Source organism: Ostrinia nubilalis, chromosome 8 (genome assembly GCF_963855985.1).
Source record: "Ostrinia nubilalis chromosome 8, ilOstNubi1.1, whole genome shotgun sequence".
In the NCBI taxonomy this organism is placed as follows: Eukaryota; Metazoa; Arthropoda; class Insecta; order Lepidoptera; family Crambidae; genus Ostrinia; species Ostrinia nubilalis.
The window spans coordinates 9,698,463-9,716,622 of record NC_087095.1 but is presented as its reverse complement, the minus strand read 5'-3'; the positions used below and the strand labels follow the sequence as shown (position 1 = coordinate 9,716,622).

General features: G+C 34.3%; 1 protein-coding gene and 1 long non-coding RNA gene across 6 annotated transcripts in view; one reads left to right on the top strand and one right to left on the bottom strand.

Annotated features, from left to right (window-relative positions):
* LOC135073905 (uncharacterized) overlaps positions 1-18,160 on the top strand; it is a 328,784-nt gene that overhangs the window by 78,791 nt on the left and 231,833 nt on the right. The window lies entirely within an intron of this gene.
* Positions 1-18,160, bottom strand: part of LOC135073879 (protein tramtrack, beta isoform-like) — a 63,382-nt gene that overhangs the window by 20,287 nt on the left and 24,935 nt on the right. For all 5 annotated transcript variants that reach the window (XM_063968104.1, XM_063968105.1, XM_063968108.1 and 2 more), the window contains exons 2-5: positions 5,718-5,878; positions 4,734-4,925; positions 3,750-4,401; positions 1,515-1,708 (exon numbers count right to left, since the gene is read on the bottom strand). In XM_063968104.1, the coding sequence (XP_063824174.1) occupies positions 1,515-1,708; positions 3,750-4,401; positions 4,734-4,925; positions 5,718-5,858 (1,179 nt within the window). In that variant the 5' untranslated portion in view covers positions 5,859-5,878. The remainder of the gene's footprint in view (positions 1-1,514; positions 1,709-3,749; positions 4,402-4,733; positions 4,926-5,717; positions 5,879-18,160) is intronic.

Sequence of the window (18,160 nt, the reverse complement as noted above, 5' to 3'; positions counted from 1 at the left end):
TATGACGCTATCTACCAATAGTATGATAAATACCCTCAAATCATATAGTGGCAAAACGTTTCACAGATCGATAGTTTTTTTTAACCTCGTAAGCCCGGATGTGCCTCAGAAGGAACTGAAACTTTGTAGTCAGTAACGCCGAGACATTTTCGGAGGTGATTTCGAAGTATCGCCGGATGTCCCATCAGAGGAACTAAAACTTTAGCGATAAATTTAAGTTCAAAAATTCGCGCCTATCGAAAGAAAAGAGTGATAGTCTATGGCTTAAAGTATTCAAAATCAGGTATCCGAACTCATTAATATAAAAAAAACAAAATGTCACTGTCAAATTATCATTTTTCTTTGACAAGGTGGTTCCTCCAAGAAGACATGATGTGCGATTAATTTTTTTTCTTCACGTAAACGTAGTTTAATTGCAAAACTGACCAGTATAATTTAAGTTAAAATACTGCTAAACAAGCAAAAAAATTATTTTTCCCAATTTGAAGTAGTTTTGTAAGATTTTTTTTCGTTTGAAAATAAAAGTTCTTTGCAAGGAACATTCGGTCTTGATGGTGAAAGTTTTATTTTTGTATATTTTTTCTATTGAGATGGGATTGAGTATTGGACTTTTAAAATTATGATATGATTGAGAAAATTTACCATGAGAACGTTCTGATTTTTAGTTTAGTTAATATTATAATTAACTTGAATATTCCCTTTACTTCTTGTACATTTTAACCTATCATAAGTGTATGTTATAAAACCGATAGTACTTTTAAAAGTACTAATTATGAAACATTAAATAAAATTAAAACCGTTGTTCCTTTTCAGTTACATTTATTAATATCGTTATTGTATCTTTATGTAGTATTAATTTATTAAGAAGGTTACATTTATGTTTTACTTTAAAGTATAAAATACAATTTATTTACTTTTCCTTTTTAAAGTCTGTAATACCGAATGTTCTTTTAAGAGAAAACATTTTTTTATTATTTTTCACCTAAAATAAGCTCTATGCACTATTATATAGGGCCCCTGAAAATATGAATGCAAAAGAAAATCTCTAACATAGAATTTTTTTTACTCGAAGTGCTCGGCGTTTACTACTTCAAATTATTCGTTCTTCTGAAAGCACATTCGGCGATACTTAGAAGTCGACACAATTTACTCTTCGGTCTTACGAGGTTAAATCGTATTACCAATAAATTAGAGAGAAAATGATCATTCAGACAGTTGACTTAAGTATAGACTTTGAAGACTAATAACTTAAAAATTACTTGTTTCTTTCAGTTTTTTTTGTTGCACATTATAATTTGGAATGTTTACTTTCAAAATTCATCAGATTTAATGCGAAAAGAACATATTTAGTTTTTCACCCTCAGTAACATTTGTCATGGAATGACCCATAAGGCAATTAACTTGAGTCTTCAAAAATCAAAAATTCTGCAAATAAGTTAACTACGTTCCATTCATACTAATATCATACACTTTCCACGACAGTGGATATAATGTTTATTTACATTGATACTTACTAGAGGTACTTGTTGCACCGGAGGCAGGCCAGAAGGTCCAGCGATGGGCTCACTCCTGGGGCTCGACAGTGCAGGGTGCGGATGGGGAAGACCCGGGTGTGGCATAGCGTTCAACACGCTTAGCCGTTGCTCCACCGGAGAATACCGCGGGCCAAGAATACCACTACTGTGACTGTTTATGGTCATATTGATACCTGGAACAGTAAATTTTAGTGTTAAATAGATTTTTCTACAATAATAAAGAGGAAATATTAGATTGTTTGTATTAAAGAGGTTCCGAAACTACTGAACTGATTTGAAAAAATGATTCTCATTAGAATCTTACATGATTTCTGATGAACATAGGTGGTACCAAGTTTGCTGTGCCAGCTAGTCTTTTAAATAGTATCAGTGGTCCCAGTGGCAAACTATGGGAAATTACAATAATCCGCTTCTGTGTGCCTAAGCAGTATTCTTTGACGTGTGGTGAAGAGAGAAGAGTGGAGTTCAGTGACAGTTGAATAGTGAGTAAATAAGTTTCCATGTAGGTACAATAATATTCTTTCCTGACCGGAAATACTAGATTAATAGCAGTACTACCCTCTGATTGTAAACATTACATTTTGTTCGAGTTTTGAGACTAATCTGAATCTTAGGTTAGGTACCTACACAATATGAATTCAGTGAGTTAAGTTAGAGTTACGTACCTCTACGAATTAAGTGACGCCTTGTATAGTTTTAAGATAGTTTACAGCTTGCAACGAAGTATAAATAGCGATATAAACCAACAGAAAACTTCTTGAACGACACATAACCAAAAAAGAGGCAATTAAGTTTGGTAAGTCCGTGTTTGATTTATTAATTTTAATCATTTTGACAACAATGTATTTAATTTCCGTAATCACTTAGATACTTGATTGAATTAAATATCACAAAACAAAAGACAAACAAAACAAAAAAATAAAATATTTTCGAACGTCTGATTGACACTTTGACAGATGTCAAAACTATAGTGATGTACGCACTTCACTTTTTGCATAACCAATTGAAAAGTAATTGAACATATCCTATACTTTTCTAAACAATATTAAAAAAAATGTGTATTCTTTTAAAACGTCTTGCTGGGCCCTTCACCATTTACTATAATATTATTGAAGAAATTAATCTATTTCAGCGTGAATTACAATATTCATCTTTTTTCACGCGTATTATTAAAATATCATAAGTGATTGATGGATTAGTAAAAATACTTTGATTTTGTTACTCTTTAAGTAAAAACTTTTTTATAAAATCATTCATTCAGTCGTTATGGAAACAGCCCGACTTATTTTTAGGACGTTTTCTACATTTATTGATTTGATAGAGAAAAACCCACTCGTGGGGTGAAAACTCAGTCCTCTCGGAGTCTAAATAATATTAATTTTTATTTTCATTTACGGGCTTTGAGTAAATAACTTATCGAGTTTAAATCACATGGACTTATAAAATGCTCTCAAATAATAATTATGTACAAAGAGTGGCAACCTGAGTATCACTTATTAAGTTCTAAAAAGTAGACATAATATTTAAAAAAAAAAGTACTCTTCTTGTAAATTAGTCATAATAAGCCCTACAACGAACATTCCATCGATTATTAGATTATTCAAGTCAATTTTAGGGCAATTGAATTGTTTACGAAAAATGATGATGGCTCATCACTAATACGAAACTGACAGATTACAGCAATGGATTATCTGGCGGCAATTTTTAAAAAACTTTGCCAACTTGTAAGGTGTCAATAAAATGTAAGTAATTAATGAGATAATTTAAAATAATTAGGCACGCACCAGTACGCAGCACTGACTGTTTTTTTTACTTTTGTTTAAACATTTTATAAGTAACACAATAATATAAACATTAAGTTAGTGTTAGGGTCCTAACGAATGATGAGAGTACGCGGTATTCGTGCGTCGACGGTGGTGTCCAAAGGCGAGTGTCTCTGAGCCGAGCTCAGTTGATGATGACGGTCGGCCCGAGGTGACGTTAGTCATTGTACGCCGCCCGCACGTCTCCTCCCGCGCGTTGTTGAGTTCCCAACATTAGTTTACCTAAGTTGATAATAATATTATTTTCATAGGATTCCCGTCCCGCCATCATCTTTGCGCCTATTTCTACCTACTTACAGGGTATTTCCTAATCCTCACCTGCAAATACTTAGGTATTTAATCTAGAGCGATATCGCGATATTGTGTTTTAATAATAATATTTTAGACATACCAATGGTATCACTTTGAGCGCCATTAGATCTTATTGACACTGCATCTTCCTCCGGGGACGACGACCGCATCGGCTCGTCGGGTGGCTCGTCCTTAGGTAAGGGAGGATGCGTAGTTGTAGGTGTCTCATTTGAAGTTTCTGTTCTAAACCGCCGCACGGAGAGTAACGGGGATATTCGAGGGGGAGAAGCTTCGGGGACCTCCCTGGGGTCACGTGATTCCCGGGTGTCCCGCAAATCCCTCGCATCCCTCAAGTCTCGGGGCTCACGAAGGTCTCTAGGTTCACGAGATTCCCTGTGATCTCTTATGTCTCGGGATTCTCTTGCTTCTCTGATGTCTCGCAATGTGGACTCTCGTAGGTCTAAGGAACTACGGTCTCTGGGTTCTCGCGAGTCTCTCGTCTCGCGGCTTTCGCGCGTATGACTTTCTCTTGCTTCGCGAACGTCTTTGCTTTCTCTGTCACGAGTCTCTCGCGGCTCTTTCACTTCCCGCCTTTCTTCCTTTATTTCTCTGGGTTCCCTATTCTCTAACCTCTCGTGCGGCTCTTGACACTCTCTGGTGTCTTGGGATTGGCACTCTTCCATTGGTTCTGAAACGTTTCTGGCGTCTATTCCTGCAGCACTTAGGGTTGTCATTTCGGCTAATCCTTTGACCTGAAATATGAATACAAAACTAATAAGTACCTACCTACATAGCAGTAAGACATGCTTAATTCTTTTAAGTTAACAATCAGTCTTTAAGAATAATGTTGAAATTATTAATAAGCCGACAGGTAAAGGTAAAGTTCAAGTTAAAACTAGTCAAAGATTACTTTAGGGAATTCACTATACATATTTAAATTTATTTCAGATAGCAAATCAACTGAAAAGTGGTTTGGCAGACACGTATTACGTAACGTATAAAGTTTAATGGGTAAATTTTGTTTTTAAGTATTATTGTTATCAGCTAATGTTATTTTTATTATAATTTTTATAAATCGATTTACCTGGAGGCTCTCAGCGGTTTTTAGTAGAGCTGGCAGTTGGCAATACTGGACGTTCACTTCACCCTTGTACATGAAGTCGACGAGGGTGCGAAGTTCCTCCAAGCCTACGTCTTTGAGGATCACTATGGGGTGCCGTGAGGGGTGGTCCACGAACAGCGAGCGGAAGTATGACGAACACGCGGATAAAACTACCTGGAAATGTTTAGAGGAGAGTATTAGTGATGTATGTTTAAAAGTATTTTCATAATACTAAATTATTTTGAATTATTATAACCAAAACACCTGCGTACCTATGATAAAAAAAGAAAATAATTATTTTAATCAAAACAAAATTAGTTACTATTTCAATTTTTAGGCTCATTAATACAAGCTTGAGATATTTTATTAAATGTTTTTATCGTGAAAGTGAACGTTTCGTGTCGCTTCAATCAAAAGTGATGAAAAAAAATCTATTCCAGTAGTAGTATTTAAGATAAAAACATCTTTTCAGGCAGTGTTAATTTGGCAGACTAAGGTATTCATTGCACATTGTACGCAATAAATTACAATAGCGTGGTCGCTGAATATTATAGTTTGTGCAAAGTACACACAGAAACATTGTAGCAAATGGTGTGTGTCGGATTTTCACTACACGTGCCGGTTATTGATGTAAATCGTTAAAGCTGAAGCAAACTTAACTACGATCTTATTTACTTTTATACGTTTCAAATAAATTACGCAAAGACTTCCAATTAATTTCGTTGCAAGCGTAGCAATGACTATTTTCTTCGACCAAATTGTAAGGTTTCTAATTAGGAAAGATTTTCTGCAAAAGTACTGAAGGTGATTGGAATTGATTGATTGGTTACATAATTAAATCGAATGAATCGTGTGTAGAGCTAAGGAAATTAAGTTAATTTGTTTTGTTATTTTTGTACATGAATATAAGAGTTCTTTTTGACTATTATCAATAAAATAAAAATAGTAAAGTTAATTGGGACTGACCTTGTGAGCCCTAATGGAGGCGCCTTCCGAGCAAGCGAGAGTGACGTCCACCAAACTTTCGTCGTGCAGCAACTGGCTGAAAACACCCAGCAGGTTGCTCTGATGATTGTTCCACCTTAGGCAATAGTGCTCACTTCCCATGTCTGAGCTAGCTCCCGCCGCTGTGAAAACAAAACGACGTATGTTAAAAAATATTAAATCTTTCAGAATATGTGCAGTGTCTTGACGTCATAAGTAATATTTTGGCATACGAAATCGGACTCGTGTATGTACTTTTTTGTTGTTTGCTAGTTAAGTACTCATTTTTATGGAAATCGCTATTATTATCACAGTCATACCTAAATAGGCAAGTTTTTAGTAAGCTAAGTGTAGGAATTAAGTTTTAAGAAATATCGAATAGGAAATGAAACGATTTGGGGGTGGTTTATAACAGATTAAAAATGTATGTTTTTGAGATCATTAGGTCATCGTTAGAAAATAATTAGAAACAGCAAAACCATTATTATAAAAGATATCGGCACATCAAGCGTACTATTATTGGCTTCATAACTACTTACATAGAATAATAGTGGAACTGTGGAAGTCAAAATCAACGTACATACATTGAATAGAAGTGTTAACTCGTTTGTTTATAATAACGCTTAGTAGCTAAATATTTTAGACTTATCCACTCTACCTGCACCTCTACATGATAAGCTTAATATATAATTGGTTGGTAAATAGCAAGCCATTTAAGAAGAGAAACACGCACGAGTCCACCTGTTCCTACTAAGTCGTACCATTTACTGTCTGATTTTTTATAATTATGACGCACGCACTTTATTTTCCAATTAAAACAGTAATAACATAAAATGATAAGTAATAACTTTACGATATAAGTCACTCTTAACTTCGTCTGCGACTTTGTACTTCACATTAAATTAATCTTAAAAACGCATTAAATTAATCTTAAAAACACATTAAATTAATCTTTAAAACTTTATTTGCTTTAATAGAATTATTCTACTTTACTTACATTTATTAAATGTATGAAAATATAAAGCTCTAGCTACCTACCTATTTTCCAACGTGTATTCGTTTTGTTAAGTTACGTTCATTATTTTTATACGACTACTCGTACTACTACCTATTCAATATCATTTGGCGTGGAAAGCTGAAAAAGTTGTTTTGTGTACACTGTTTTTTAAATTGAAATAGGCATAGCAACTATTATAATAAGTAATTGCGTTTAACAAATTCTTAACTCTTCTAAAATAGGTTACATGCTTATGCTCTATTGCTTTGCATTGACTGCTTAACGGGTACCTAAATAATTTTTTTTCACTGTATTTCAGGCACGCCGTGTTTTCCAATTCTATACATGTACTTTATAAATCAACGAATATTTGGAAGTTTAGGCCGTAATTACCTATAACAAAAAAGAAGTTTCAAAAGTATTAATGGCAAAAATTCCTCTCAATTTCCCAATCGCCAGAATTCTATATTATTTTGTTCAAAAAACTGCTATGAAGTCGACACTGGTTTCCTAAAACAATTAAAAAATCACGAAGTAGGTATTCCGTCGACTAATGAGTAAGACCACAAAAAGGTGGCAAAACCATAAGCTGAGGCTTATTTTAAGATGAGCATTGTAGTAGCAGAACGAAACTTGTGATAGTGTGCTAATAAAATAGGTACACGTGTAGCATAATAACCTTACCTGCCACGTAACTAACTTAAAAAAAAAAAGACAAAATAGACGCTAACATGGTTAATTACATAAACATTAAACAAAATGTATCCTAGACCTTAATTTTGTCTTAAAAAGTATTTATTAGCTATATGTAAAATTTCGCAATTTTTCAGGTCGCATGTCTAAGGTTTTTTTTACACTTTTGGTAACAAGGCACTAAATTACCGTTCGTATTGTTTTGTAAGATCATGAAAAAGTTAAATGGCATTTTTAAACGAAAACACAGTCGGCCTGTCGCATCATTATTGTAAACAACAAAAACGTTCCTACTGAACTTTTAAGCGACACTTTTTCAGTTAAGGTTAGACCAGACCAACGCGTGCAGCCGGCGTGCACGATGACGATGGCGATGGCGACCAGACAGCGTGTATGAATTTGTAGCGATGTGTTCACATCAACGCGTCCTGTCATTGGTCGCGGCGATCTATGCAGCGTCTGCACGCAGCGATCAGCGATCATCGCGACATTTGTCACTGTGACGTTTGTGTTTTTTAAAATCTATGTAATAAATAGTAAGTAGGATCTGTTAAAAAGTTTTTACACAATTAAAAATGAATTATTCATAACATACCACTTCTAGTCTGACCTACTTGAATAATAAAAAAGGTTTTAGAATAAAGTATCAATATCAGAATTTATTTTTATGTAATAAACAAATTATTCTAGTTTTCTCGAGAACCTGCTTCTTCAACTTCATAAATAAAATTGGGATATTATAGATGACCCACGCTGAACTGTCCCACCAAACTCAATGACAGGGGGGCGCTACCATCGTTCAACTATATGGTTTCCAACATGGCAAAAATCTGAACCAGCGATCCGGTATTGACGGTGGCGCCCCACTGTCAATGTCATCGACAGGACAGTCCAGTATTTTGGAACTATATCTGCAGAACAAAATAATTGAGAATGTACATGTCTGCAGCTTTCTCAAAGGCCCTAGAGCAATTATTCTAAGTATGCCATAAATAAAAACCTAATTAAAGTCATCAAACGTCTCAGTCATTAATTTAGTGCCACTAGAAACACCTAGTTGATCAAAACTGATGTCTTTTTGTATTTTTGGGTTATTATTAAAGACAAAAAAGATATTTGGACTATTATGTACTCTGTGGTTTGGGTGCATAATGTAATTCCTTTGCCTTAAAAAAAGTAAATGTCAAGGTGACTTGCACCAAAAATGAAAATGAAAATTGATTTTGATAGATGTTGTGTTGAGTTCTGTGTAGTTTTGTGCGATTTAACGATAAGAACGACAATGGTAAAAGGTAATGGGGGCAAATTTTTTCCCTCAAGGAAAAAGATGAATTGGTTATAATCTTACTTGCCCACAAGGATACTGTACGAGCACGTCAGCATCGACCGCGACCTACAACATGCTAGCCGACTGGCCCATGAACCCTGAACGAACGTGCACCGTAGGCACTCTACACCGACGGCACATTGGACTGGACTCATTGAATTGTGTACATTATGTAAATCTTGTATACCTATAGCAATAGCATAACAGTAATAAACCAGATATCAACCATCCGCGTTGTGTTTCATTTCCCCCACTGAGGCCAAGAAAGCATTAGTGCAGTCCTCCTTCCTATCAAACCTTTCGTTAAATCTAATTAAAAGGTATTGTTAGGGCTCTAGGGACTACAAACGAAGCCAGAAATATAGCTTGGTTATGAGTAGGTAACCAATACCTACTACCTATACCGCATGTAATCCTGTCTGTAGCGAATATGAGTTTTAAGTTTTACTTTGTGATATTAAATTAAACACAGTTTTTACGATCTTACGAAGGCAATCGCCGCCATTCTTTTTTATTTTCAATAGACCACAGAGAAACTTCAAAATATATTTTTAATCATAAAAACGTTAAGGCATTGGAACAGCGATTACCAGCCAGATACAATAATCGATAACACCACCTCTTAATTGCTGTCCAATTATGCATTAAGGTTTTCTTACAAATATTGAGTTAAACTAATTTTATAACTAAACTAATTACTTTATTATTTATTTATTTAACTAATTTTAAACAAATCTATGACTCTAAATTAACAAACATAAACCATACTTTCTATTAAGATAATCATAAAATTGCTAAGCAATTATTTTAGTGCATATGTTACTAAACTTTTCAGAACATAAACTTTTAGTCATAATATCAGCAAGGTTATTGTTAGAGTTTACATATTGAATTGATATGATGTTTTTACTTATGATATCTTTTAAGAAATGGTATTTGATGTCAATATGTTTGGCTCGTTTTGAATTTTCAAAACTTTTTGACATCAGTATTGCACTTTGATTGTCAACAAATAGTTTTACATCATTCAGACAACCCAAATTACTTGCCACTCCGATGAGGTTCAGCAGCTCTTGTGTAGTTGCAGCAGCGGCCACATATTCCGCTTCTGCCGTTGAGAGCGCCACGCAGCCTTGTTTTTTGGAGAACCAAGTAACTGGATTGCAACCATGCAATATGATTCCTCCGCTTACACTTTTTCTGTCCTTGTCATCTCCTGCCCAATCTGCATCTGAAAAAGCATGTAAGTCATATGTACTTCCTTTCCTGAAAATCAACCCTTTTCCTTTTGTAGCTTTCAGATATCTCAGTATTCTTTTAGCAGCTTTCCATGTACTCTCATTTGCTTTATCTAGATACCGGCTTAAATAGCTCACTGAGTATGCAATGTCTGGTCTTGTAGTCGTAGCTAGATAAAGTAGACTTCCCATTAGTTCTCTGTATCTCTCTTTAATTTCATCTTTACTTTCCTCTTCGTGTAGTATCTTGAAGTTTATTTCCATTGGAGTTTTCATATCTTTACATTCATTCATATTATATTTATCTAATAATTTTTCTATCATTTTTGTTTGTGTAATTTCAATAGAGTCCTCTTTTCTTGTAAATTCTACTCCCAAAAATGTCTTGATTTTTCCCAGCTCTTTTGCTTTAAATTCCTCCTTTAGTTTGATTATAATTTCTTCATAATTCCCTATTAAAATTATGTCATCCACATATAATATTATCCAGCAATCATTTGTATAGTATAAACAGGTATCATACTTTGATCTTTGGAAATTATTTTCTTCAAAAAATTGATTTATTCGTTCATTCCAGCATTTGGGTGACTCTTTCAATCCGTATAGCGATCTCTCCAATTTTAATACTGTATTATTTTCCTTTGTTATATAACCTTCTGGTGGTTTTATGTATATTTCAGACTTCACTTTACCATTGAGAAAAGCAGTTGGTATGTCTAATTGTTTGATATCTAATTGTTCATTTATTGCTTTCGATATTAGTAAACGGACGGTAGAAGCTCTAGCAACAGGTGAGTATACTGTTTCTAATTCACTTTCTTTCTTTTGTTGAAATCCACGTGCTACTAGTCTTGCTTTCTTTGTACCATCATCTTTTACTTTAAATACCCATTTCGTATCAATTGTTTTCTTATTTTCAGGTAATTTTACTTCTTTCCAGGTTTCATTGCTCTCCAGCGCTCGTAATTCTTTGTTTATGGCTTGTATCCAATCTTCTTGTTCAATGGCTTCTTTATATGTCATGGGTGCTTCTTCTTTTCTTTCTTCTTCACTTGCCAATAGTGAGTAGTCTTCTAAGTAATTAGGTTTCTTTAAGGTTCTTCCAAAACGTGATTTAGAATTTTGTGTACTTTGTCTTGTTTCTTCTGAACTTCTCATAGAGATTCTTTCTTCTTCATTGAGTGTTTGTTCTGATATTTCTTCAGTTCTTATTTGGCCTTTTCCTTCTTCTTCTTCTTCATTAAGTATTTGTTCTGATGTTTCAGCATTTAGTTTTATGCTATAGGTCCCATTTTTATTTTTATCTCCCATCAATATTGTGTTGTTATCCTTTTTAATAATTACCTTATTCTTGGTGAAGGTGACTTCTCCATCCTTTTCTGTTATTACATTTACTGATAGTAGATTCTTTTGTAGGTTAGGTACAAAAAGTACATCTCTGAACGTAACATTCTCTAACTCTATTGTACCTTTATTTTCTGATTCAATTTTAACCTCTTTCTCCGCTGTCTGTACTTTAACATTATATTTCTTTTTATTTTTTAGAATATCCTTATTATTGGTCATATGGATAGAGCATCCGGAGTCAACAACGAAGTCTTCAGTTGTAGTAAGAAATGAGAAATGTTCTTTGTTCTTGTTCTTGAAAAAACAATCTTTCTCAGTATGATTTGTTTTCTTACAAATTGAACATTTTCGCAGACCCTTATTTTTAAAGAAACAATCCTTATCAGTATGGTTGTTCTTTTTGCATATCGAACACTTCTTTTCAAATTTCTGATATTTTCTTGTTTGTGCTCTAAATGCTACTGTTGTGGTCATGACATCTTCTTTATTCTGTCTCAGTTCTTCCGATAACAGTCTTGACGTTAGTTGATTTAACGTTCTTTCTGTCAATGGGGTTGAATCCCAAGCAGTGATGAAATAATTCCACTTTGGTGGCAAGCTCGAAAGTATCTTCGATATTATCATATTTTCATGGATGTTCTCTCCTAGTGAATTTAGCTTTTGGGCAATGTTATGTATGTTTGAAACGTTATACGTGATGTCTTTCGTCTGATCAAACGTATACTTGTAGAACTCTTGTAACAAATTGCACTTTTGCTCACCGGATGTTTTTTCAAATATGAACTCGAGTTTGTCATACATCTCTTTAGCGTTTTTCATGCACATGATCAAGGGTATATGTCGCTTATCAATTGTTTGAACAATGATTTTCTGTACCTGTGCGTCCCTTTTGACGTCCACAACTCTTTGTTTTTCATTAGGTTTTTCATCTTGTAGTTGTATTACGTCCATCAGACCATAACTGTTTAGTAGTATGGTAAATTGGAATTTCCACATGGAATATGAATCGGCGTCCACGAGGCGCACAATATTATTTACTTCCTCATATCGCACCTCCATTTTGAGGAACTACGCTCTGCTACCATGTAGCGAATATGAGTTTTAAGTTTTACTTTGTGATATTAAATTAAACACAGTTTTTACGATCTTACGAAGGCAATCGCCGCCATTCTTTTTTATTTTCAATAGACCACAGAGAAACTTCAAAATATATTTTTAATCATAAAAACGTTAAGGCATTGGAACAGCGATTACCAGCCAGATACAATAATCGATAACACTGTCTCATTCTATAATATATGGCCGCCTGAATAAACTTGAGTGAAAAAGTGTTTCCACTGTCTCAATTGCATCAAAAGCTCCAAACAAATCATTTAATTCAGTTTCCATTTTGCCGAATAGGCGTGATTGACAATATGCGTGACAGTTGTGGTGACAGTGACAACCTGCACGCGCAGTGATCGCCATCGCGGTCGCGGCAGTGTGAAACAACTTTTGCACGCGCAGTGGTCGCCATCGCCATCGCCATCGCTGCACGCGTTGGTTTGTCCGAACCTTTAGGCTTTACACGTCATAATAATGTTTACATTTGGTACTTACTTTTAAATATGTCTAGACATTTCTCAGCTTGTCGGAGCAGAAATATTAGTTCAACGCAAGGAAATCACCAGCCGTATATAAATCAAAATTAAGGTCCACTATTTGCACTAATTACAGCCACTTTTGACGTAGAAGAAGAGTTTTTAATTTAAATAGCTAATTACGTTGTTTGAGAACCGGTATTCAAGAGATGTTATAAAAGGCATATTAATGATGTTTTGTTGTTTACAAATTGTGTCACGTCATAATTTCAGCGACATGACCAAAATTCGTTCACGAGAAGGTATTTATCGACTTCATCCAGTATCTATCCTATTGTGGTTGAATATTATCGCACATGTTTTACATAAGTTGACTAAGTAACTACAGGATAAAATTTTCAAACCGCCCATTGTTATTGTGTGTTGAAATCGAAAAAGTGTTTTTCCGTTAATAATAACTTAAATCGTTAAAATTAAACTGTTGTCATAAGGCACTCATTTTACGCAGCCAAATGTTTTATAGTTACACATGTCAAAAATTCATAATGTTACGCACTCGAAGCGTTAATTGCGGCTTTTACATCGCGTTCAACAGCCGGAACTGTCAGATTCGCTAATGACTACAAAGTGGCGGTACGGTATTATTTTATATTGTCTGATTACCGTTCCGCGGCTCCACGCGCGGTGATAAATATAGTCGCGGGTATTGTACGAACATGGTTCTTTAAATGTGTGTGGTGCGCACACGCGTGCGGCCGCGACGCAGTCAAGATCAAGGGCGCGCGATTGCGCAAGAGTTGGCGGTCGCAGCGCTGCAACGTGTGATGTCATCGGGCGTCTGCGAGCCCCCCGCCCGCCGCCCCGCGCCACGCATCACACCCGCTTCATAAAGGCCGCGGGCGCGGACCGTTCTATTTTTAATTTTTGACCTTACCTATTGGCCTGCAGGATACAGCCTACCTGTTCCTTAACTTATGTAACCGGACGAATATGTTTAAATATCAGATAAGCTTTAGCGTAGAGTTGAGGAGCGTAGCGTAAAAAAATGCTAATTAACATTTTTGAAAAGACTCTACCAGTAACGGTAAACGCCTACGTATAATATGCTTAACTCACAATTGTAATAAGCCACAACACATTTTGGCCATCTATTAAATTGAAATTGTAGTGACAGATACAGACAGGCAGATAAGTTGAGATAACCATAATTTAAAACGTAATGAATGGATGATTTTTATATGCCAAAAAAGTACCTGAATTTATTTAGTCATGCAATACATACCTAGGTATACATACTTACGAGTATATCCTACTCTAATCTCTTGCGGAATTTGGTGCGTAGTTGATAACACAAAAATAAATTTACTGAAATACGCACTGAATCAAAAGTAGGTAAAACATTGCACTCGCACGGAACAATTTGTAAATGTATTGTTTGCGGTTCAGCGTCTTTTCTTAATGTCATTATGAATCACCAGACACAATCAGATATAACCTCTAATAGGTTATTATAGTAATGTTTACGGAAAAACAATTTTAAAAGGAGAAATTTTTGTGACATCTGTAAATATTATCTTTTTATGTAGAGTCAAGGAATAAACAACTATTTCTAGCATATTTTATAATACATTGCAAACAATATTGAAGTGTTTAAACGATCAGACTGTTATCGAAGCAAAGGTGAACCGCAATCCGCCCAACAAATCATTTGCATGCAGTGTAGGGCGGGCGCTTAGTTGGACCTGGCGCCCTACAAACACAGTGACCGTAGACCGTAGCTGGGGGGTGAACGATCGCGCGATTTTGCAATTTAAGGGCAGGTACAAACGTTCGGAAAGTAACTATAGACCGCAATTAGTTTAGTTAAAGCTAAATTAATAATTTGCTTTCAAATAAACGCAGTCGGGAAATAGTTTAAAAAACAGATATTATTTCTAATTGTGCTACTACAATTTGGTGTAATTATTAGACTTACTTGAATCGCACTTTTCAGCAAATACTTTTTCGGCGTTTGCACGCACTTATAATATACAGATGAGTAAATAGTTTGAATATAATGAATTTGTGACAAACATCACGTGCTAAGCCTAACCTTCGCAGCTTACTATTCAAATAAAAAATATGTACACAAATATTACTATACTGGGGGGACTTTACTTATATTTATTAGTATATCCTAAAAAAGGTAAACCTATTAATTTGTTTTAGATGTTTATTTAAACGCAACTTACTCCGTCGGGGAAATAACCGACTCTACCATTATAATATTGTTTTTGACGGCTGGTGGCTTTCCGGACTACCAGCTGCGGTTGCGGGTTCTATTTAATAATAATGAAGTGTTTTATATCATTGTGGAATAGTTCATTTATTTTGCGTTCTTTTACACGAGTTTTTTTACCCAACAAAATGTTTTTTGGGTAATCTACTAAACATAAGACTGATTTTTTTTTATTAGAATCACAAATTGACAAAGTAACGACGAGCATTTTGTACGAGCACATTTTTGCATAATGTTTTGTGCAGTCAACAGCATTTGGTTTTACTTTTTTGTTACACTAAATAACTGGTGCCACTGTTTTTACCTTAATGCGCCGTACTTGTATCATACTAATGAATTCTGTATATTTTAAAGGTACTACTTACGTATCTGTAGATTTTTTTTTCTTTTGACTCTACATTTTCAAAGATTGTGATTCATAACATTGTAAACTCATAATGTTATTAGTCACATACAATTTTAGTAGGTATTTTTACAATCAACGCCTACACTTTATCATGTTTTTACTTTATTTGCTTTAGAGTAAGTGAATCATACGCACATATTGACAGCATTGACCAAAGAGCCCTGCATCTATCGTTAGTATTATGTATTTAAATCTCAAAATCGCAATTATCAGACTTTCCTCACTAACAAACAATGTTATTATACTGATGCGTATCTCCGTTGGCAGTAAAACTTAGGTTGCACCATCTTACTTTAACTTTAACAAACGTCAAAAATCTGTCAAACTCCATACTAAAACACCGGTTGTCGTCAAAGTTACGGTCAAAGTTATTGCAACTCAGCCTTAGAACGATAAATCATGAGGTGTGTTCGTTGACTATACTAGCCTATGCTATGGCCATATGTGACCTTCGTTGCACAATGGCTGCCGACTAAGGAAATACACAGATGATCGGATGAATACAATTACATGGAAGTAGGTAGGTACATGTGCGATCTTACGCAACACAAAGTCAATTTATTATGGTCTTTACTTGGCTATCGCAAATCGAAATAAGAACAGTGAGTCGATTTTTGATTCGGTCGATAGAATTCGTATACAAAAGGTCTTCCTGTTTTTGAATAAACGGCGCTTTGTTATGTTGCCGTCGGCATTTGAAAAAAGTGAAGTTTTTGGTTGGTTATTTTTTACTTCATGACTGGGCAACCTGATTTACAGAAAATAAATTAAAATTTAGCTGATTTCGTTAAAATAGTATAGATTCTTTAGATCCGTGTTATAAATATTATATTATATACAGGAGTTGCAGTGCTGGGGAAGAATGGTGGGATAATTTTTGAACTGAGTCGTGAGTAAGTACTTTACCAAGTCGATAGACATCGACGACGATACTAGAGTCATAAAGTGCAATACACATTTAAGTATCATAAAGATAGGGCTTGTGACAATAGCGGGCTTGCATTTCATTATTGGCGCCCATTTTATGTGTTTCATTATTGGATCAAAATTATCATCAGAGTCACAAAACCTACAAGAATTTTATCTATGTTTATCGCTATGCAGTGTTGTCAAAAGACCGCATTACGATTCACGACAAAGCTCCAGTAGCTTACTCCAAAAAAATTAGAATTGACACAGCGCCTGTTGCGAATTTGCAACGAAGCGATGTCTATTTTTATCTTCTTAGAACTACTACGTACTTCTACGATAAAACTCTTTGGACACATATTTGAAACAGACTTGCTTAAATGTACTTATTAGTTAAGAATATAATAAATATTAAATTAGTGTCTCTACACTATCCTGCTGCAGTTCTTTATTAGAGCACAGAAAAATTTGGTTACATTAACCCAGTTAATTTTGAATATTAAATTAGTGTTTAACTATCATACTTTTTTTTTTATTCTTTATTTATTTTTATGAGAAAATTAAGAATAATACAAATAATTAACCTACATAGACTGAATATTTACAAATAAAACTATCATACTTGGTAAAATTCGAAAGCAAAAGTAAGTTGTATTATTATTATCAGTTGATAATGCCAATACATTAGGTATCAATAAACGTGCTAACCTGCCGATAATAATATTATCGTTCTCGTGTAATGGAATGGTTAATATTTAAATGCATTTAATAAATACTATTCACAAAATAGTTGTTATATTGCATTTTAATAATGTCTATTTGTTTCTATAGGATAGTACTGGTTTTGAAATAGGTACCCTGAAGTATTATTCACTTTTCACTAGGTATACCTCTGTCTCCTTCCATCTCCCCTTCTCTAATCCCCTTTTCCCTGAATGATGTTTCTCAATATCTATTAAAAAATCTATTGTGAATAGTTTATCAGTTTTTCAGGAATTAACATTAATCAATATTAATCAAAATATTATGGTAAAATGTTTAGGTTTAACCAAATATACATAGTTCAAATTCTACTAAAATTAGTAAAGAGTAATTAGTATTTCTAATAAATAAGTAATTGATCATCTTTGAGAAATTCGAAGCTATAAAGAGATCGACTGCTATTTTAATGCATTAATTATCCAAAAATAAGCCACGAGGAAATGATTACCGTAAAATGTCGTCATTGAAATTTGTTCCAAGTGCAGTACCTACCTACTTTACCTAGAGGAGATTCATGCATACGTCAACCCACGTTACATACTGCATTTCCAATGAAGCTGACGTGGAACTCATAAACTTATTTTAATCTAATTTATGGTATCGAACACGAAATGTAACAAATATTTACACCTACTGAACAAATACTTGTAATTTTTTTTTTAATCTCCATTCGAATCTTAAAATAATGTTACGGTTGCGGGCTTAAATCTCAATGATGAGAACTCTTAATTAATATAATTAATAAAAGTTTATTAAAAGGATATTGATACTCGTATGACATTTTAGAAAAAAAAATGCATTTAATTTACATAAAAGAAGGTCATTTTATAAAAAGGCACGTATTTACATTTATTAGGGTCATTCCAAAATATATTTTTTATAAAATGC